This window comes from Pagrus pagrus, assembly GCF_965226575.1.
Source record: "Pagrus pagrus genome assembly, chromosome: 3".
NCBI lineage: Eukaryota > Metazoa > Chordata > Actinopteri > Spariformes > Sparidae > Pagrus > Pagrus pagrus.
In genome coordinates this window covers 6,857,275-6,879,799 of record NC_140187.1, presented here as the reverse complement: position 1 = coordinate 6,879,799, position 22,525 = coordinate 6,857,275, and the positions used below count along the sequence as shown (strand labels likewise).

Sequence of the window (22,525 nt, the reverse complement as noted above, 5' to 3'; positions counted from 1 at the left end):
TACATGTTTAACCAACTACTGGGTTATTGGGGACACACATCAGTGCTCGTGTTCTCCCTCAGGCTATGGCTGGCAGTCATAGATGATGCCTCCACCGCTCAACACACTCCTCTCCCTGTCTGTCTTTTTTCTCTCCCTGCTGTTCAACCTCCCAATGCAAGGCTGCTCGTATAAGTCTGGCTTATCGAAAAAACAGTGTTTATACGGGGTAAAATGTTGGTTTGTATGCACGGCGTCGCCATGAATACTGTTCATTCCACAACACTCAGTCCGTATTTGTGAAAAAAAAAGGCAGTTTCCAAAATCTATCCCTTTTGTTGTGACAAAGAATATACCAGCTTCTGAGGTTCAAGACCTTAAGCATGAAAAATGACAAAGAAACGCACCATGGCAACTGTGTTGTGTGAAAATGATTCATTAACTTTGATCGTTTTCTCACTAAATGTCTTGTACCTTTTCAGAGGACAGCCTCGGGCTGCAACTGCTGATTATTTTCTTTGTTGATTACTTTGTTGATTAACTGATTAGTTGTTTGGTTTATGAAAAGCCAGAAAATGGTGATCATTGTATCCCAAAGCCCAAGATGACGTCCTCAGAATGTCTTGTTTTGTCTACGACCCAAAGATATGCAGTTCACTGTCACGGAGGAGTAAATAAAACAGAAAATATTCACATTTAAGAGGCTGGAATCAGATCATTTTTAGTGATTAATCATTGCAGCTCTAGCTGAGATACAGGCGGTTATCTATACCTTCTGTCAAAGCATCAATGCACAGAAAATCTGGTGAAGATAAGGGGGAAGTACATTATTGGGGTCACCACATGGATCCTTCAGACAGGTTGAGGAAGCTCATCAGTAAATTAAGCCTCCACCTCCTTAAAAACCTCACTTGGAGTCTCAGTGCATGTTGAAATAGAAAATATTCACATCTAAGACACTGGAATTATCTTAAAAATGTGCTCAAACCCATCAGTTTGTAAAATAGCTGGCGATTGTTGTAATATTTGTCAACTAATGGATGAATCATTGCAGCTGTTACCTTCTCTCAAACCAGAAAGTATCTTCATTTTCGACTTCAAGTATCACTCGTTAGCAATTAATGAGAAGCAGGCCTATGGCTAGAGACGACACTGCAATGGATTTTCACACTTTCAACTCTTCTTTCACACTCAATCTATTGTTAGAACCATCAAACTTCCCCTCAATGCGATGTGAAAGGGAAGACGAGGGCAAAGTAGCATCTTTAAAGTCCTGCCCCAGACATCAAACCATCGAATCATCTGATGCTCAAAGCCAAAAGAAGAAAGAAAAATGAATCTTTTGGCCGCACTGGCCAAACAGACAGCATGGCATACAGATGTCTGGCTGCTCTCGGACCCTTCATCAACTCAGCCTCTGACACAGGACCAGGAAACAGATCCTGAGCACTTTGCAGACCTGGCTCGACTCAGACAGATGTAGATTTCAATGAGGTCGGCCTCCGACTATGAGCATGGCGGCTATACCCTACAGCCAATACCACCACTCATTTATCGGATCACCACCAGACTAACAGAAGTCACAATGCACCAGTCAAGGAAATAATGAACAACAATTTTAAGTAAACTTAACACTAGGGTTGGGATAAGGACTGTAACGATATCAGAAATTCAGCTTTTACTAGCTTTACCTTTATCATTTACTGTGTTTTCACTGTTTCCTTTATGGCAAATGCATTAGACTCAAAATATGAGTGTAGCCTTTTGTAGTGTTATTTTACATTATTGTTCCATATAAATATCCCGATAGACGATTTCATCGGCAAGGGCGGGAGGGATTATTTTAATATTTCGGGTTTTGTTTTTTTACATATATAATAAAGGTATTTTATTTGTTTTTTATGTTAAATAGTAGTACAGTATGGATAAATAAAGGACTGAGAGAGAGACTGAGATGCTATTCACTTGTTTACTTTTCCCAAAATGCTAAATAGTGCAAAGAATGAACGTCAAACATGTCAGAATAGTCTGCAATGTTATGAACAGCTACTCTGTTACTGTCACTGGTTCCTTTCCCTCTAAATTCAAGAGGAGCAGCCAGATGAGGAACAAAACTGTAATAAATTCAAATTAAAAATTAAAACACAGTCAGAGCAGTCCCTCTGAGGTGAACAATCAGATTATTCAATATTCGTTATTGTGAACAATATTGCACAGGGCGGCAAATATCACAATACTCGATAATATCTAACATCAGCCCGAGCCGAGGACAAAGTTAACATGTACACTTGATAAGTAGTGAAAAGGCAGTGATGAACAAAAGATCCACGAGGAAGAACACACTATATTGTCATATTATCACCATGATATTAATATCTATTTTTATAATCTCAGTTATCATCAATACCAGCACATTGTGACACCGATAACCGGGATTCCCCAAACTAATCAGGTGCTTGATCTGCTCCACCATCACAGTTTTTAAGTCCAGAAAATCACAGGGTGCAGGGACAGATTTACCAGCCACCAGAACACAAAATGACCATCATTTGCAGGTCATTAATTAGCCAGATCTTTACACCCCCCTGCGCCTTGATTAGTCCTTAACAGTTTTAAGAAGCGTAAATGTAATTTATAGTACCTTTGGTCCATTGCCAGACTGGTTGACAGATTCATTTTACAGCCAGGAGAAATATTACACAGATTTGGCTTGTGTGAAGCCTCCATGAGAAAAGCATAGGCTGCACGTCAAGAATGTGGGTTACTGTTAATTTGAGTTGTGCACGACCCACAGCTGAAGGGGGTGTTGGTGACCTAACAGTGGCCGTCAACAGCAGTGCACACGACCCCCACCTCCCTCCCTCCCTCCCCAAAAAATAAGGCACCAGGACACACTTGATAAGCAGTGTTTACTGTAGCCTACACGTGGCTTTCACACCTCTGCGGCCATGCAGAGCCAGAAAAACATTTAAAGTTGGAGCAGCCCTCCTGATCACAAGTGGAAACAGCAGCAGCAGCATCATCCTCCAGAACAAAAAAACCAACACGGATGTTGTCACTGTAGCCCATTTCTACTTAAAAGCATATGCACACGTTATCACAGCGCACGCAAACACACCACCGAGCACACTGTCATCGTTTTAAAACATCACTCCTGACACCAAACTTGTGTTTTGTTTTTTTTGCACTTAAGGTGAAGCCATTCACTTGTACTTGTACACGCATGCAGCCTGAGAAAAAAAAAAAAAAAAACACCAGCCTGGAGATTCATGCAGCAGGGTTTTCATCATGCACCCCCCCTCCAAAAAAAAACCCAGGCTGGATGTGAGGACAGCCGGAGGCACATCCAAAAAAAAAAATACCCCCGTTCCCACCTTTAAGACACTAGGTCGTGCAAAAAATAATAGCATGACTCTGCTTATTGCACCCCACCCCTCCTCCTCCTCCTCTTCCTCTCTGGTCTCAGGAACGCAGGACAAGCCCTTTTCCCCGCATTCAAGGCGTAGCGGCGCAAAAATAATCTGAAGGACACCCCGCCTCCCCCCTTTTCCCTCACCTGGCATATCGTCTTCAAAATCCATGTCGTCTTGTCCCTCGTCTTCATTACTCAGCGACCCCGGCATCTTTATCTCATAGCCCCCCAAAAACCCCCTTTTAGGCTGAGAATACTGAAAGTTAACCCTCCAGACGCCGCAGCCCAGTCTCTTTCTTCACCCAAAAAGAAATGTATTCGTCGCTCTGGTGAAATTAAAAAAAAAAAAAAAAAAAAAATTAAAATATTTTTTTTTTTTGCAGCGACTCTGGGGCTTTCTCTCCGGGAGTTACAAAAAAATAAATAAATAAAACAAAAACATTTATCTTTTTTTTTTTTTTTTTCCACTGATCTCTATCCAGGTCTTCCAGTCTGAAAAATAAGAAAGACAAAAATGGAACACACATGCCCAGATTGTGACGTCTGGTCTGTTGCCATGACGATGCATCCCATAATTTCACCCACAACTAGTTAGTCATGCTCTCCTTAGTTACCCACTTTAACTAGTAGTGAGGAAGGAAGAAAGAGAGAGAAAAAAAAAAAAAATAGAAACCGCACAACACCACACGCACACCGCGCGGTAACGCCATGTGCCGCTAACAGGCGGATACTCTTCTCCCGCGCCCGCGTCGCCTGCACATTTCCTTTTTGGAGGTCCGGAGACAGAAACTTCTGCTGCTTTCAGGCACAGCTGCTCCGCTGTTCACTCACAACCTTTCCTCTAAATGTGAAGCCAGGCTGAAGGGAAGGAAATATTCCTTCTGATGTGGAAAAATAGAATCACTGCAGGGTTGTTGTTTTTTTTATTCAACGCTCAGAGCTTTATGTATAAACACAAAATATGTTTCTTAATTTCCCAAACTTCCACTTTTCTACCCAAGACAAAAAAAATAATGTGCATCCTGATGTCTGCATGCTGACTGCCAGTGGTCTCACTGTTGTCAAGGTTACCGCAGCTGTAACACAGGATGCCCCACAGAGAGAACACGAGTTCACTCCATGTTATCAAAATACACAAATCAGAGAGCTCAAGTGTCCCGACTGCACATGAATGCCGCAGGGGGATCTTTTTTTTTTTTTTTTTTCCATTTCTTCACATTTTATCTAATAAAAATAATCAGAGGCAGCTTATTTATTTTAGCCCTTTTTCCCCCCTCTCTCTTTTAACATTATAATTATCTTTTAAATGTTGTGCTCGTGTAATTAGCTTTGCTGGCACTGATTCCTGCTCACAGAGCAGCAAAGCAGACATTCAAAATAAAAATACCCCCAAAAACTAAAATATCCTTCAAATGGCTGGTTTAAAAGGTGCTATTTGTAGGAAAAAAAATATTTTTGAGTTTTATTCCCAACTCGTTAAATACTGACCCATTGGGGTTGTAGGTCGGGCCAGCTGCTATCCCAAAGCGCCTGTATTTGAGCCTCAAAAATCAACTTTTCTTATAAATAGGACCTTTAAATGCACCATTAGCTGCACTCTTCATTTGGATTATTCTAATTATGCATCTAAAACATAATGATTAAAAAACATATCACAACAAAGCAAAACACACAGTGTTATATTCATCGTTCTGTTTTAAACATCAAAAAGACAAAACAGACGTTCTCTCTTTTGAACTTTTTATTAAAAGTGGTGTCAGGTTTAATCTTCCTCCTCCTCCTCTTCGTCCTGGTTGATCTGGAAGTAGCGCAGCTCGTAGCTCTCCTTGGTGTTGGCCACCACCCGCAGCCAGTCCCTGAGGTTGTTCTTCTTCAGATACTTCTTGGTCAGATATTTCAGATACCTGAAAGAGATGAGGATGAGGAGAGAAAACATCAGTGCTTAGGTGGTATTTATTATAGCTTATTCCTATTCACTTTGAACCTGGAGCCGAGAGTTTGCAGGACCAAACTCTTCTGATGTACTTGGACAAAACCTGTGACAGTTAAGACAAGTCTGATAAGTTTCTAATAGCCCTAATACAAGACATTTTTAATCTCAGGTTCATAAGCAATATGGCCTCCTCAAAATAACTTTATAGATGCTAGAACGGAGTGACAAGTGTGACAAGATTGTAGGGATGACTATTGGTGCCTTCACAAAATATTAACCCAATGTGATTTTTGATAATCATCAGTAATGTGGATATAATGACTAAGTGGGTAAAGACAAGTATTAGAGCAAATAAAACAGTCTGGTAAGTTCAGAAAATGACATCACATTACTGTAATACAACCTTTAAAACAAGGAAATGACAATATATCACAATATATTATTAAAAATCTAAGAATTTACAGTCTCATAACACGATAATGATATAATAGATATACTGCCCGGCCCTGGCAGATCTATCTAACACAGAAGTTACACACAATTATATTACATATGCTAAGGGCAACATCTCCCAGTGATTTCTAACAGTCATAACATCAGGTGGCGAGTTAAAGAATTAAAGTGGTGGAGTCACCCTCTGCTGGTCGTGATGTCCCAAGCTCAGGCTGAAATCATTTTTTATGACATCATGCAGTATTAATGTTTATGTGTATACTTTAAATTCCTTTTGGGAAATATTGACAAATATAACGTTTTCTTTAATGTACACAGTTCATTGTTCATGGGAAAATTGGCAGAAAATTGTCTGAGGTGTGCAAACAAAGTAAGACGTTAATTTTTTTTTTAATCCACAGACTGCGCTGGGAACAAGTCTTTTTCAAAAGAAAACATATTAACATGCAACTGTAGGAAAACACAAGCGTAAACAATAAAAGTTAATGATGGCTGAATTTCATTTTGCTGCTCTGGCGCCACGATCCTGATATCGTGCACGCTGATATATTACTGTCACAGCTTTCTGGTACATCTGAATAAAAAAAGAGGCATCATTGATTTATTAACAAACACCTGTGCTTTCCCACTATGACAAGTCGAAATGTCAATGTGAGAAAAGGCCTGTGCATTTTCCCCACATCTGACTATTCCTTCAATATCAAGTAGTTTTTGAGCTATGACACAATCTTCTGCAGCAAAGATCTCAGAAAACATCTTCAACTAAAACCAAAATCAACCGTGTGTCTCGGCAGCGCTGTGAAGGGACGCTCCAAAACGGCCTGGTGTTATTTACATCTCTGAAAATTGATTAAAACTCTTTAAAAGGAAAAATAAAACCCTGGCATGGGGCGATCCATACTGTTGACCACATCGGGCCATTAATAATTCGTATCAGTCCAATCAGTCCGTTCGCAAATGCACTCCTCGGTACTGTGGTGTGTGCATCTCCCCTTTGTTGCCTCCATATAGACTTTGCATTAAAACTTCCACAAAGCTTCAGTCAAAAACTCATTGGTTCAATTAGTACAGACACAATAATAGCTGCTAACTGTATTTATGGAAGAGCCTTTAGGGTAAGGTCACCCGGTGAGGGTCATCAACATCATGAATGAGGGCTGAGCAGGATGTGAGGCACACAGAACTCGTGGCGCTGGTCAATCACACACGTGCTGAAAATAGCTGAGGAAAACACATTTCTACCACCTGATATTTCTTGACTGCTCGGAGATGCGTTGTGTTTTTACCTCTTTGAGAAGGGAACTTCAGAGTTCACTGCAATTTTACTCTTGCTCCTCTCAATGGACACCACGCCTCCGCCCAGGTTTCCAGCTTTGCCGTTCACCTTGATGCGCTCCTGCAGAAACTGCTCCTGTAGGTGCAGAGGGACACAGCAAGTCACACAACAGCAAGCGTAGTTAAAAAAGCTCACTACAAGAACTGACAGGTGACACGTTGTGGTCAACATCTTTGTTAGTCTCACTGGATTGTGTGTCAATACTCTGAAGTGACTGTAACTTCATATTTGGGATTGATCCCACTGGTATCACAGCAGTGTTTGACACTCTGACAGCTGCTGCACACAAGATGTCTGAGCTGGGTCTACTCACAAAGTTGGCAGCATCCATGATGCCATCCTCTACAGGGTGAGTGCAGTCCAGGGTGAACTTCAGGATCTGCTTCTTCCTCTTCCCACCCTGCTTCCTGACCACCTGCTTCTTCTAGCACCGAAATAAAGTTGCAGAGGGTCACTCAAACTCATCCATCATAGCATATGTCACTTTAAAACAGCATAAACAAGTATCTAATGTTTATAATATGTAATACAGATAATGTCTAAATATCATAAGTGATAAGCTATCGTGTTTCCAGGGCTGTATGTTAAACCACTTTAGTAAAAACGTTCAGATGTCGTACTACCCATAGCTGCTCATGTTTCCCGTTAGCTACTGCTAGCATTCGTTAGCATTGCCCGTTAACGTCAGCCCAACGTGGTGTTAGCTTACACAGTAAACAAAGCCTAAACAAACGGGCTAACACGTCCGTGGCAGCCATGATGCGGAACACAGATAACAAACAATCCCCCGGCTGCAGAAGACAAGCTGAAATACATCGTCTGTAAGCAGTTTATTTGATCGTGTTACTACTCACTATCGGGGCCATGGCTGACACATTCAGCAAAAGGAAGGAGCAAAGGCTGCGCAGGAAGTTTAACACCCCGCCGAAAAATCGATCGCATCGATTTATCTGGAATCGATTAAGGAAAAGTGTAGATTCCAAATGTGTACTGTAAAGCCAAGCTAGCTTAATGCCATAGCTACGTTCATGCTAAATATGTCTTTTAAATAACAAACATTGTTAATATCTCTTACAGAAATATATTAATTAGGTACCGACTGTTGAAAGAGCTCAGACAAGGATTTATTTACTTTAGTTTTCAATTAGGAGTAACATTAAACTAACCTTTTCCCCAAAATTAGCCTAGCTTAGTAAGCTGATCATTTAACAATCATGTTGTTAAATGTCTGGTTGCTTAATAAAGTGGACTTATATCAAGCGAGCAGCCACTGATGAAGACCATGAGATGTGGGTAAAGTAAGTAAGTGGACCTTGAGTCAAGATTATTAACTGTAACCCATTTTAAGTCAAATGATTAGCATTTAACCAGTTCCAATTATTTCCACACAGTGCACAGAAGTTCAGCTGAATATTACAAAAAATGTAAAAATGTGTTAACAAGTCAACAAACAATTCAACAAACATGGAAAATAAAGTTTTTCCCTTAAAAATCGACTAATGAATGAATATTGTATTGATTTTTAAAGTGTAGTGTTTGATTTGGCCCCAGATGTTTCTAATGAAAAACAATATCCAAGCACAGCAGGCATTTATTTTTTCATCTATTTTTATTTAATACAAAATTACATAATTTATAAAGTGAACTTTCATGGAAATTAGTTGGAAATTCAAAGAAATTATTTAACAATAATAATAATGGATTTTTATTTATAAGCATCTTTCAAGTTACCCAAGGACATTTTACAAACCAGATAAAAACAATAATTAATAATATTTAAAAAAGATTACCCATTATTTATAATAACTACATTTGCATTGCATTAAACGTGTTCACTGTTTTGCTCTTGAATTAGTGCGGATAATGTCTCTAATTGTATTTAGAAAGTGATGTTATTGGAACATGACGGTGTCAAGCTTCACTTATGTGGCACCCTTCTGAAACAAAGTTTACAAAGTGCCTAGAAGGCATAAAAATAGTGCTTTATGTGACAAGTTCTCCTCTTTAAGTGTTGCACCAGATTGAATTACTTGCAGTGCTGTAATATTCACTCCTCACCCGCTGTTCACCCTGCCTTAGAGTCCAACAGTGTGACATTAGAAATAGGACAACTGTATTTTTAATCTGTATGGAACAGCAATATTAAATGTCCCTTTTGCACTTTGGCAACACTTGGGGGCTGGCATGAGGTGTGTGCTGTCAGCTGCCTGGCGGAGGGACCCCATCGGCCTACTATTGAAGAGTTTCTGCATTGCTGTCATTCCTGCCGTGGGTAGCTGATAGCAGCACCGAGAGGTAAGACAGTGGCTCTCTGTGCTGTCTGCGGACCAGCCTACGGCATTTACAGTAGGATTTGTAAGCTGGATATAACGTTGGTGTTGACAATGTGTTTGATGTTATTCATTTGCCATCTTTTGATTGCCTGTTGCCACTGAAGTCAGGGACAGTCCTCACACGTCTGACAAGGTAAGAGAGAAAAAGAAAAAACAAATCCTTTTGTTTATATTTATTAAAATCTGACTCTCTTGATTGAAGTCTTTTATATAGTCAGCTTAGCCTCTCTCATAATAACTGGACTATTTTGACAATAACACACACTGAAATGTTCTTTTTTAGTGATGTGGTGACTTTTTATCAATCAAGTGATACTCTCTCAGTTTTTTTCATTGCTCACTTACTCTGTTTGCAGATGGCAGGAGGAATCTTCACAAACCTGGACAACCTTTGTAACGTGGATTGTAGTAATGTCCACCCCCTGGTGTGTCACCTGTGCCACGAGCAGTACCAGACGCCCTGTTTGTTGGACTGCTACCACATCTTCTGTGCCCGCTGTCTAAGCGGCCGGACCAATGACAGCCGTCTCAGCTGCCCCCTCTGTGGGTAAGAGACGTGAGCACTGTGACGTTGAGCGGAGTCGATGTAGATGATCAATCTTGAAAGCGATGGAAAAGTCTGTGTTCTACGTTCTTTATGCTCCACACTAAGATTGCATTTAAACAGAGGCTCATCTCTGACACTTCCTCAAATACATTTTTAACTCACCTTAACTTAACTGTATATTAACAATAATGGAAAGAAAAGGTTTAAATAAAGTTCCTGAGCAAGAAAATCAGGGCTGCACAATCAATCAATATGGCCAAGTACAACATCCAAATCACAGGAGCTGTCTTTTTTTTTGATAAATGCAAAATGTGTCACAGCATACTCATCATTAATGAAGCACTGTGATGCGACAGAGACGCCCCGGCCTACATTTCATGTTCTCCAGATACAAAGGAACAATCTTGTGAGGTGCAGAACTGCAAAAATCATATAATTTTTATGTTTTCTTCAGTGAAAATGAAATGCAAAAATTAGAACAAGAGGATTTTTTCGGTTTATTGTTCAGCCATACTAGAAATGGACGTTGAATACAGTGGTTGCTTTGCCCCAAAGCATTTAATCAGAATATGAGTAGTGCAGACCTTTGAACGGGTTATCAAAGATTTACACCACCTGCTTCGATCTGACTGAAAATACATTCAGATGGAGACGGCTCTCTTCTGATTGAGGTGTTTACATGAGGCATTTTTATCCTGCTTGGGCGTTTATTCTGATTATTGGTGGGATATTAGGGTCCATGTAAGCGCAGCTAGTGATTTAGCATCTGCTTATGATATCAAAGCCTGGATATCACACCTACAGTCCTAAGCCTAACAAACTAAGTATTGAGGCCAAAGGTGAAGGACTGCCTGTTTTGGTGTCCTACTCAGTTTGGATTACAACCTCACACGGCTTGTGTCATGATATAATGTGTTGATGTAACGATCAGGTGGTCTCCAACGTCTCAAACATGATTAAGCTGTTTCCTTTCCAAGAGGAAAATATAATATTGCCCCCTGAGTCCCTGTGGAGGGTCAGACGTTTTATGTGAAAAGCCAAATTTTTCCCACAGGCCCCAGTTTTGGGCAGCATTGCTCAAAGGGATTCGTTCCACATAAGTTGATTAGTAGATTGGTTTGGTTCATGCAGGAGATTTGAGGGGAATCCCATTGGTTTCAGAGAGCATCCAGTCTTGTCTGTTTTGGTTTGAGGGTGCTGCTCAGCGAGTGACCCGTTGCTGGCCTGGTGTGGGTAGAGCAGGCCTGAGTGGCTGGAGCAGCTGCAGGGTCATCCCGGTCTCTGATTTAGTCCTTGGCCCCGGCGCTCAGCGGGGCCGGCAAGTTCTTCTAAGACCAGTCACACAGCAAACAAAGCATACTGGTATTTGGCAGCGGTGCCAGCAGCTTAGGGCAATCAAAAGCAGTCACATGATACCAATCCATTTCATCCCCTATTAAGGAATGACACGTGGTTAACAGTCACCTTCAAGTCTGCAGTGTTAACTTTCCCCCCATCAGAGCACACGGGGATGTACAGTAAAGAACAGGATGTCTAATGCAAGTTGATTTCGCCAGGAATCTTCTCTTCTGGGTCAGACACAGCTTGACCCAGATTCCTCTTGTGTGTGGATGAAGAAAGTCAAACAGTCATGCTGAGTTTCAGGGAAAACAAGGATGCAAAACAAGAAAATGCAAAACACGAAATGCCAATAAGAATGAATACAAATAAAACCATTAAAAGGACGATAAAAAGACAACACCACATAAGAGGCACTAGAGACAAAAAGAACAAGAACAGTGAAAAGAATAAAAGGATAGAAAGACTGAAAGGAATTAAAAAATACGACTCCACACATAAAAGCAAGCCTATAAAAGTCAGTTTTACGAGACGATTTAAAAGAAATTATTGATTCTCAGAGTCTTATCTCTGCAGGTAGGCTGTTCCCAAGCTGAGGGGCCCTGATGGCAAAAGCACAGTCGCCTTTTGATTATAGGCTCGACTTAGGGACGCAGAAGGGCCTCACCTGAGGATCTGTGTCTGCACACAGGCTCTAACGGGGTCAGCGTTTCTGCTGTGTATTGCTTAATAATGCTCGCACAGCCTTTCAAAATGCAATTAACCTGGCTGATATCTGAGGTGTCAAACAACCTGATGAAGGTTAGGGCACCGAAACGAACTCGGACGTGGTCACTGTGAGCTACAGTTGCTTCACACATCACGTTGGCTTTTTTATGCACTTATTACCTCCAACAAGGAGGTTGTGTTTGCACCCATGTCCGTTTATTTGTTGGTTGGTTTGTCAGCAGGATTACCTGCGGTACTACTGAATGGATTTCTATGAAGCTTTGATGGAGGATGAGTCTCAGCCCAGAACAGACCCCATTAACTTTTGGTACGGATCAGGATAAACAAGCAGATCCAGGAATTATTACATTTTTGTTAGCTTCTCAGGGATTGAGGCATAGATATTGCCGAAAAAATCTGGTGTATTTAGGTGGCTGGTATCTGTGAGTGAGTACAATTTGATGCAGATCCAAATAAAAATCCAGATATAGAGGATTTAAATGTTTTATTTGATATTAGGTCAGGCTGAATTGAAGGGGACTGTTGGGCCTTGGTGAAGGTATGCACTCCACAGTCTGTTTGCTACTGTGATTTGATGTTGTTGTGTCCTGTCATGTGCTAGATAATGCTATTTGACTGTGGCTGGGTCTGACTTGTTATCAGTGTGACTTCCTTGTTGAATAAAGATTTTCTATACATTTCCCTGAAGAGCAGCTCCTGGGTTCTGATTCTGCTCGGTCACACCTATGTCTTCTTAAGAATAAGTGTTTCTGCTGAGGCGTGTATGTTTGAATTCATATTTAACTCAGATTAAATATACTGTGAGCCAATTGTTGTGCATTAAATAGAAATTAGAGACAAACTGGCTGAACCTCAGGCGACTTCCACATTCATCTGCCTCATAGCTATTTGATATTAACCTATGTTGAGGTAGATAATGCATAGCTGTGTAAATCAAAGTAAAACCAACAGCAGGGCTTTTAATCAGGATACAAGGTGCTGAGAATTGAGGTGAGGAAACCCAGGAAATCACAGGTTTTCTATTGAAATAACCCTGTGGGCACCGAGCCACTGTGCTCTGCTGTCTGGGCTCAGGCTACAGGGGCCCGCTGCTACTATTTCTATCAGCAGCAGCAGCAGCTAACAGCCGCTCACTCAAGAACCATGTAATCTAGGAATCCACTACTCTGCTATTAGTAGCACACAATAGATCCCTGTTGCTATGAAAACCAGATAAAAACATTCACAGCAGACAGGCGAGAGGAGCGTTTGTGTCACTGCAGCTGAATCAGAATGAGGCAAACAGCTTTATGTTTAAATCAAACAGGCCTGTGTAAATGAGGTTAATGTGACGGAGACTGGACCTGGCAGCTGCCCCTGTTCTTTTCTAGCTGACATTTAATGGACCTCGAGAGGGAGTTTTAACTCTTTGGGTTAACAAGAACTTTAAATTGAGAGAAAGTTAAGAGGGAACTATTTTATTTTTCAGTCAGTCTGGTTTCAGACTCAAATGTTTTGCTGTTTTCTTGTTATGTTATTCTTTTATTGTATGTTTGGGTTTCAGATTGATTGTAAGATGATACTTCTCCTTCAGCCTGTATATATAATATATACAAAGTTGTCATTATTATAGTTTTATGTACATATTTTTCTTTTTATTTTATAGTACTTTATATATTTCATTCTGACTTACTCTTGTCATATTATCTTTCTCTATTTAAATCTTGTTCATATCTACAGTGTAATATTTCTATAATAGAAGGAGCAACTCCCCCACAGGGATCGTTAAAACACTTCTGATTCTGAATTTGTCACATTGAGCTCTGGTACATCATACTAAAGCTGGAATGACTGATTTATTAGTTTTCAGCAATTAAATTAATTGCCAGCTATTTTGATAATCAGTTAATCAGTTTGAGTCATTTTCTGAGGAATAAAAGTTACATTTCTCTGATTACAGCTTCTTAAATGTGAATATTTTCTGGTTTCTCTAAGACATTAAACCGAATATCTTTAGGTTGTGGATAAAACAAGATATTTGAGGAATTACTTGCAGCCCCCCTAAATCTGGCTCCAGGCTTTTTCCACTACTTTCTGACAACAAAATGATCAACTGATAAAGGAAATAATTCGTTTAGTCGCAGCCCAAATATATAATTATATAAAGATGATCCTGCAGATACACACAGACTTTTGAATAATCTTAATAAGTCCTTGCTCAAAAAAATTCTGGCTATTCCTCAAGTTAATTATAAAAGATACAACCAGAACATTCCTATCTGAAATTAATCTAAAATACGACATTAAACATCCTCTTTCAACATCTGCCAATTCAAAAGAGCAGAGCTAAACTATCGGAGATAACACTTTATTGAGATGATGTTATGCTAACAGGTGTATAAAAAGATTAATTTGTCACGCAGTATGTGGTCTTCTGAGAGAAAAGAATCCTTTTAATCAGAGATAACGGAGCGCCATCTTCTGGGAAGTTGCAAGAATGCAACAATGAGGATTTAGCATCCATGTGAACAAATCAAGTTACATTTAAACAACTTAGAATCCCCCGTCACCAATAATATACTGATGGAAACAACCAGTCACCCAGTTTTAAACTTAAAATGTCTGAAAATATGACAAAATATGGAGCCATGTAATGAGACTGGGTTTCTGACAAGGCATCGTCGACATATCGACTCATTTAGTCCTCTCGGCTGGTGTCAGCAGCTCACTTTCCCTCCTCGTATCCCTCAGTCTTCATGTCATTCAGGCCGAGGTCTTCGTTCTGCTCGAATGTGCGGGTGTACTTCTCCGTAGTCATCTCAGGATCTTCTTCTGGAGCGTACACATTCTGCAGATAGCTGTTCCCCGCCGGGTCGTCCAGGACGACGTGCACATCCATTTCTCCAGCCATAATTTTGTCTATCTTCTCCCCAAACTCCCTCAGCTTCTGCATCCGCTCTGAAGTGCTGCTGTCGCCGCAGACGAAGGGGTTTTTGGAGACGATCAGATCTTTGATGTCCTTCAGCAGCCCCTCCAGGGTGGTGAACTTCCCACCCACGGCTGCCATCCCCAGCTCGAACTCCAGCTCCGGGATCAAGATGGAGCACGTCTCGGACTTGAGCACGTCTCGGGTCATGTCTGAAGGGTCAGTGATGTGCAGGGTGATTTTGGTGCCCAGCTCTTCTGTGGCTCCACCTGATTTCACCTCATTGGTCCTGTGGCCACAGCTGTCGCAGTTTGTGGCCATGATGATGACCTCCTTGAAGTGAGGGATCTGGACGAGCTTCATGTTGGTGGAGGCTGGCGCGTTGCAACTCGGGCAGTTGGTGTCGAAGACCAAAACCTCATTTCTCATGGCCTCCAGTTCGTTGCCGGCAGGTTCCTCGTCCTCGCCCAAGTCATCCTCAGCCTTCAGTCCCAGCTTGATGTCCTGCTCCACAGTCCGCTTGAACCTGGACACAGTGAGAGCCTCGTCTTTCTGAGGGGCCACTGGATTCTCCACGAAACTGTTGCCAGATGGATCCTCAATCACAACAGTGAACTCGTTTTCGACCTCTTTTAACTTCTTGAGCTTCTGGATGAATTCATCTATTTTGTCAGCCACCTCTGGGTGAGTGGCACGCCTGACAGGTTGCTCCTGCTCCAACCCTGCAACTGCTCGGTCCAAGAGACCCTCGATGGTGGACAGTGCACCTTTCTGAGTGAAGGGTGGGATTTCAAAATCCAGCTCAGGGATCCTGGTGGTCGCGCTGTCTGCTTTCACGACCTCTCGGTTCAAGTCCTTTTTTGTCTTGACTTTCAGGGTGTAACAGATGCCCTGATCCTGAATCCGGCCCGCGGACTGGATTTCCGTGTTGGACCAGTGGCAGTGAGGGCAGCTGAACGAGCTGACGATTATCTCTTTGAAGAAAGGGATTCTGGTCAGAAGTAAACGTGTCGTACCGTTCTTGTAGCAGTTCATACACAGGCTCTCGATCTCAGTGGGCTCCCAGTCGTCGTTATCGGCGCTTAAATCCGTGAACAGGCTCCCGCCGCGCACACCGTCCTCGGAGATAACAGACATTTTTTTGGACGTCGTTAGTGTTTTTCTCGGTGGACAAACTCTTTGATGAAGTCCCGCTTCTTGCTCTGAGGTGTGTTCCGCTGGAACTTTCCAGATGACAGCTCGTTCAGACTCGCCCCGACACTTTTACACACGTTTGTCATGTCGTGCTTCACAGTCACTTCCGCCTTCCGCCTCCTCTTCTTCTACGGCGGAGGTGTCACGGACGTCTCTGCTGCCCCCCTCCGGTTCTCTGCAGTACTACAGTCGAGTCTCTGCAGCAGACAGGGCAGTCAGACAAGTTTTAAAACCAATTCAACCTATTTGGGAGGTTATTTATTCGATGTTTGCACTACACAGGAGATAAACTGCAACTTTCTTAATTTGTTGTGTTTTTGCACAATTCCTATTTATATGTATCTTTGTATATCGCCTTTACATGTGATTAGGGTTGAAACAGTATGAGACTTTCACTGTACGACAATGATCATCATTATCATAGTAAATGGTGTTACTTATTATGATTATTATTATGATTAATATTATTAGTCAAAGTGACCCTGAGTTTTTTAGTCAGTAAAATAATGTATTTGTTATATAATTTCACAAAATATTATGTCCTGACAGACACAAAATATAATGTATATATTTTTAATAGATAAGCAGTGTACACGGTATGATAACCGTCAGTTTCCACAACACGTTCTACCTTGAAATTGGTATATCGCAGCAACCCTACTCATGTTGATCACTTTTGTTTTTTCTTTTTCTTGTATTTCCTTAAACTTTGCTTGGCAAGGGTCTCAGTGTTGCTGGATTACTCAGGAACTCTGAACTCTTGAAATACAGAGTATAAATAAAATATGAACAATCCATAATAAAAGAGATACATATTAAAGCTCTTCCAGACATGTTCTAAGGTGTAGACAAATATTCTGATGTAATATTTTGTTTCCTCGGTTCAGTTACCTGTTAACTATTCTATTTTTTCGTCATTGCACAAACAAATCGATGAATACGTGAATATGGAGGTTTCAAGTATTCAAATCACACTTCTGTTCTTGAAGATGCTTTTTAAACAGCAATTGGCTTCCAAACTAGAAGTAATGTCAGCAATTTTGCTTGTATGTACACACCTTAAACTCAGATTTAAGGTGAGCACAGAGACACAGTATTGCATCTGCGGATGAATGAACAGCCTATTAATGTCAGAGTTTGTGCATTCATCACTCTGCACAGCGCAGGTCAAAAATCCAAGTGAAGTAACAAGAAGAAAAGTGCCAGTGTAACTAATTTGGCGCTTAATGTCATGCTTTTCTCTGAACAATCACTCAGGCTCTCTGTATGTCTGTCTGTCTTTGCCACAGTTACCCATCCGTAGTAAAAGGGAACAGCACCCTCCCTCCAGAGGACCGTCTGCTGAAGTTTCTGGTGGACAACAACGGAGACGCTGAGGAGACGGTGCAGTGTGCCAACTGTGACCAAGAGAGTAATAACAAGGTACAAACTGACAGACAGACCCACAGACATTAGAAATACACAGGACCAGGGTATGTAGTACCAGGGAACATTGATATGCTCCCAGTAGTGTATGTGGCTGATACTCAAAGGTTTTGTAATGTGTTGGTTGTTATGGCATCTTTAATAAATGAGACAGTCCTGGTGGACATTGGTGTATCATACTACCACTGGGGAGCGCTAAAATCAGAACATTTAAACTACACACACATTGGCTTCATTGCAGGTATGTTTTTAATCAAATATTGCAACAGAGAACATGTGTAGCCTTAAAAAAAACATAAAATAACACAACTGTCTTCCCACTCTGCCTTTCAGCTGCATTGTTTATGCTTTCTTTCTCTCATACAGGACACAGGGGTGATGTACTTCTGCAACACTTGCAGCCAGCCACTGTGCGGCACCTGCAGGGAGCTGACTCACAAGGCCAGAATGTTTTCCCACCACGAGATTGTATCCCTGGCCAAACGCACCAAAGCTAAACACAGGGATTGCCGTGAGTGCCACCTGTCATTAACTCCAGGTGTAAAAGCATGTTGCTCGCGACAGGCGTAGTCCCTCTTTTGCTTTTTTAAAGATTTCTTAACAAAGCGGTATGAAAGGCAGCTTGTGTTTGTATTCTGAAAAAAAATTTGAAAACACAGAATACACTAGGAATACACTCCTGTGGATTGAAGTTAAAAGGCGCCTCTGTCTCCGCAGCTCTCCACGAGGAGCCCTACATCCTGTTCTCAACAGAGAATCAGTCCATGCTTTGCATCAAGTGCTTCAGAGACATGCAAGCGTGAGTGAATACGCTACACAGAATTTACGACTGTCGGAGGTCCTCTCATCTTCTCTTCTACACGTTAAATAAGCTGTTTGTTTACCACAGGGAGAGTCGGACTCACTGCATTGATATTGAAACAGCTTACGTGCAGGGCTGCGAGATGCTGGATCAGGCTGTGCTGGTGAGAGACTCATGTCTGTTCATATACACATTTGGCATCATGAATAATTCAAGCACTCAGCAGTGGTGATGATATTGTGAGCTGTGGTGCAGGTGTGCTTTGAATGTGTGCAGCTCCTCACCTGCAATTTGTATAAACAAACATATGAATGAGGATTGTTTTTAACAATGTTTTGATCACTGCTGAATCAACTGGAGTCAAATACAAATATTTGGTGTAATTTCACTGCTCATTTTTGTTTTATACCATTGCGTATTAAATGTATTATAGTTCTGCTTTGGGTTGTCCTGAAGCTTACACTGATCTTTGATTGTATATCTGACCAGCAAAATAGCTTCGACTCTTCTTCCCTGTTTCGGCTTGAAGTTCTGATTATCGTTCTGATGACAAATGTGCAGCAGTGCCATTGACAACGTGGCCTTTAAATGACAGTGAGCCTCCTCCTCCTCCTCCTCCTCCATCTGTAGGTGGTGAAGGAGCTGCAGACCTCAGCTCGAGAGGCAATCGTTCTGCTGAGAGCGATGATAGGAGAAGTGTGCCTGAATGTGGAGGAAGAAGAGAGTGCAATCTGTACTCTGTTCAACAGCTTGCAGGTTATATAATGATCCTGATGTGATGTATTTTCACAACTGTTGTTTTTCATTTAATTAAAAGAATAACTGCTGCATGCTGACTTAAAACCCACACATTTCTTTAAATGGACAATAATTTGAAAGGGCAGAAAGAGACAAATACCTTTTGTCAGTTTAATAAGAATATAAGAAATTACCAGTCAAAATAATTTGGAAGCAGAGCATCAAGCTCTTTGCAGATTTAAATAGGAACAGGTTCCAGTTCAGTGTCAAGTGCAAAATAATGTTGATAACAAGCTGGAATTAACAGCCCACTGAGCAAAACACATCCAAAAGACATCAAATTCACGTCTTTGTCAAACGTTCAAATGACGTCCACTGACGAGCCAGAATAAAAGTTTTTGCATTGTTTTTTTTAAGTCTTTCATTATCGACATCCTTACAGGGCGCCCTCTTAGCTCACCTGGTAAGGTGTGCACCCCATGTATTGACGTTAAAACCGAATTCTCGTGGCTGACTTGAAGTGAGTCGATAAACGTCATAAAAACTAAAGATTGTAACCACAAGAGGCTGTCTAAAATCACGTCTTCAAAATGTTCATGTTGAACCCTGTGAGGATCTCAGCAGACGTCAGTAGAGAGTGTTAAAAAATGTTTCTAAAAAGACTGCGCCAAATTTCTGGCTCCTCGGGGGACGTCTTTTGATGTTGAACGTTTAACAAAGATGTTAAATTTTTGATGTGTTTTGCTCAGTGGGAGGCATGATGCTTTATTAAAGCTATTATTAAATCTTCAAAGTAGAACAGAATAGATAAACTTTATTGTCCGTCCCAACAGCGACAGAAATTCTCCTTTGACAAGGCTCAACAATACACGATTCACGATTCACATTTAAAACACACACAAGATAGAAACAGACGTTTGTCCAGAGTTAGAGCTACTGGAATCACAGAATATAAACTGAGCAGACTACGAACTGAGAAATCACACTTCAAACCGATATTAAACCAATATAAAAGCACGTTCCTAAAATATTTAGAGCCCAGTTGAATCGTCGTGGTTCAATAATGAGATCAGGTCATTTACACATTTCTGGACTGGAAAAATTCAAAATCAGAGGTTATTAAAAACGTATTATTCCCTGTCATACGACACCGTGAGGATATCAACTAAATTAAAGATTGGATTGATTGATTATTCTTCTTTTAGGGCCAAAACTAAATCGAGACGGCACATCAAATATACAAGTATATTATAAATATTTTAAAAAAGCATTAAAAACGCATGTCACCTTTAAAATATACATCATATTTTTCTGGTAACATCCAGTAACACACGTGTACTATGACTATGGACAGCTACCAAATACAAGCGATACCCAAAACATATCTCTGTCTCATGTTATTCAGATCTCTTGGCGTTGAACACATAAAAACTCTCCTTGTGGTCAAATAAAGGTTTAATAATGATCCTAACAATTCATATCCTTTCCTCATCTCGGGGCTCCAACATGCTTGATGGGGATTTTTTGACGCGAGGAAGATCTGGGATCAAAACATCGTCCATTTTAATAAATGTGTGGTTCATGGAGTCAGCGTGCAGGCGTTACTCTTTTCATAAACCATCGCAAGAATCACCATCATCATTTTTAAACAGCAAGCGAAGAAGCATCTCCAAATACATTTTGGACTTTTATCTAACTGACCCTAGCAAATGATTAGATTCACTACATCAGTACCATTTACACTGTCTGGCCACTGGATGTCTCTGTTAACCTAATTGTGAGAAGAGAGCGTACTTTGTTTGCATAATGAACAATCCGAGAGAGCAGACGCCACACTGTGGTATTCACACTAGTTTCTTCTCCCCACAATCTTGAAAATTCATTAGATATAAGAGAGCTCAAGGCCATTTTCACAGCAGTGTAAGGAATAAAAGGGGGATGTGTTTTCTCTGTTCTCTGACAGGAAAAACTAGCAGAGAGGAAGAAGATTCTGCTGAAAGCTGCTCAGAGGTAAAATTGAATATATAAAGATTAACAGTTATTATGTGAAAATGCTCTTTTGTTGCCACAAAAGCCGGCGCCACAACATTTACCACACTGATCGCTATTATCCTGCTGTCACCAGGTCACTTGATAGTTCTCCCATGTTATTATGCTGCATTGTGCTCAGGGTGATGAATAGCAGCACCCTGTTTGCTCTGGAATAATCTCACTTCTCACTAAACACATTTTCTTGGGTGGTTTTCACTTCCACAAAGCATGGTACTGAATTAAAACCGCTTCAGTCGGATTAAGACTTCAAGCCAGTGGTTGCAGCTTGTGCCTGGATCCAATCAATGACAAGGAAGCCAAGTGAAAGTATTAATAGACAAATATACAGGATGTTAAATGACAGACGTCCTCAAGTCCTGAGTATCAACAACATTAAGAGCTGCAGGAGAACCTGGTGCAGTCTGTAGAGCACAGATAGCACATTTAGCACCTGCTATGGGAACTATTGAAAAAGGAGCAACTTGTGTCCATTGCAGCACCCTAATGTGGTTTTGAGCCATTTTCAACACAGCATACCGTCTTGAGAATAGGATCAAAACTTTTTTTTTCATTTGGGACATCAAGGGTTGGATTTATTTTCATTGTCGACTAATCAAAGGACTATTTTCTCGATCTGTAGATTAGTTGTTGGTCTATGAGATGTCAGAAGATGCTGAAAAATGTCGGTCAGTGTTTCCCAAAGCCCAGGATGACGTCCTCAGATGTCTCGTTTGATCCACAACCCAAAGAAATTCAGTTTACTGTCGCAGAGGACAGGTTTTATTTGCTTTAAAAATTACTGAAATTGATTAATTGACCACCAAAAATTGATGGCAATTAATTTAACAGTTGACAACTAATCAATTTAATCGATTATTCTTCGCAGCTCTAGCGGCGGCCTGCCATCATACTTAGTAGCTGCTTGGTTGTGCAGAAACAAGACAGTGAAGTGACAAAAATAATTAAGAGGTTACTTTGCAAAAAAGCAAGATAATGACAGCCTCCCAAAGCATTAATTCAGCATTAACTCATAAGTTCCCAGCCTCTAGAATGATTAAAAATCTTACGTCCCCTCAGCAATCATTAAAGTTTGATTTAATGCCATCCAAGGTCTGCAGCTAATTAGTCTCCACGATCAAATTATTGCACATCAATTACATTTTACCCAAGATTAATGGCTTATATGTGGTACTTGAATACAAACAGAAATAAAATGTGTTTTATCACTTCCTCTGCTTTATCCGTGAATCTGCAAACTACCGTTTCCAAAACAGCGAGAGCTCTGAATGACCATTTCTGTCGTAAGTGCGCTCTCCGTGTGTGCGTATTCGTGATTGAATGCGAACAATTCTGTGCATGTGAGTGAGTGT

At 40.9% G+C, this 22,525-nt stretch overlaps 4 protein-coding genes across 12 annotated transcripts in view; 1 reads left to right on the top strand and 3 right to left on the bottom strand.

Annotated features, from left to right (window-relative positions):
* chd5 (chromodomain helicase DNA binding protein 5) overlaps nt 1-4,152 on the bottom strand; it is a 47,777-nt gene extending 43,625 nt beyond the window's left edge. For 5 of the 7 annotated variants that reach the window (XM_084348886.1, XM_084348887.1, XM_084348890.1 and 2 more), the window contains exon 1: nt 3,536-4,152. In XM_084348886.1, coding sequence (XP_084205012.1) covers nt 3,536-3,602 — 67 coding nt within the window. In that variant the 5' untranslated portion in view covers nt 3,603-4,152. The remainder of the gene's footprint in view (nt 1-3,535) is intronic. The other 2 variants (XM_084348891.1, XM_084348892.1) reach the window with 1 other exon arrangement.
* A 962-nt stretch (nt 4,153-5,114) lies between these two features.
* On the bottom strand, nt 5,115-8,061 carry rpl22 (ribosomal protein L22). The gene is made up of 4 exons (XM_084349451.1): nt 7,968-8,061; nt 7,427-7,537; nt 7,064-7,188; nt 5,115-5,295 (listed from the first exon to the last, which is right to left on the bottom strand). Exons 1-4 carry the CDS (start codon nt 7,977-7,979, stop codon nt 5,154-5,156), a joined length of 390 nt encoding a protein of 129 aa, XP_084205577.1. The 5' UTR covers nt 7,980-8,061; the 3' UTR covers nt 5,115-5,153.
* Nucleotides 7,829-22,525, top strand: part of rnf207a (ring finger protein 207a) — a 26,872-nt gene continuing 12,175 nt past the window's right edge. Inside the window, exons 1-10 of one of the 3 annotated variants that reach the window (XM_084349447.1) lie at nt 7,829-7,934; nt 9,303-9,408; nt 9,551-9,579; nt 9,803-9,993; nt 17,449-17,581; nt 17,951-18,095; nt 18,302-18,383; nt 18,474-18,549; nt 19,017-19,142; nt 21,088-21,134. In XM_084349447.1, the coding sequence (XP_084205573.1) occupies nt 9,803-9,993; nt 17,449-17,581; nt 17,951-18,095; nt 18,302-18,383; nt 18,474-18,549; nt 19,017-19,142; nt 21,088-21,134 (800 nt within the window). In that variant the 5' untranslated portion in view covers nt 7,829-7,934; nt 9,303-9,408; nt 9,551-9,579. Of the gene's footprint in view, nt 7,935-8,091; nt 8,416-8,966; nt 9,409-9,550; nt 9,580-9,802; nt 9,994-17,448; nt 17,582-17,950; nt 18,096-18,301; nt 18,384-18,473; nt 18,550-19,016; nt 19,143-21,087; nt 21,135-22,525 lie in introns of those variants that run through there. The other 2 variants (XM_084349448.1, XM_084349449.1) reach the window with 2 other exon arrangements.
* zpr1 (ZPR1 zinc finger) lies at nt 14,392-16,279 on the bottom strand. The gene has a single exon (XM_084349450.1). The coding sequence runs from the start codon at nt 16,100-16,102 to the stop codon at nt 14,765-14,767; it is 1,338 nt and encodes a 445-aa protein (XP_084205576.1). The 5' UTR covers nt 16,103-16,279; the 3' UTR covers nt 14,392-14,764.

Excerpts from the sequence above, each read along its gene's own strand:
- rpl22 (XM_084349451.1), bottom strand. Across the intron at positions 7,189-7,426 it reads TCATGGATGCTGCCAACTTT|GAGCAGTTTCTGCAGGAGCG; the intron begins GTGAGTAGACCC and ends CTGCACCTACAG. Across the intron at positions 5,296-7,063 it reads GAAGTTCCCTTCTCAAAGAG|GTATCTGAAATATCTGACCA; the intron begins GTAAAAACACAA and ends CATCTCTTTCAG.
- zpr1 (XM_084349450.1), bottom strand. The coding sequence starts at position 16,102 with ATGTCTGTTATCTCCGAGGACGGTGTGCGCGGCGGGAGCCTGTTCACG.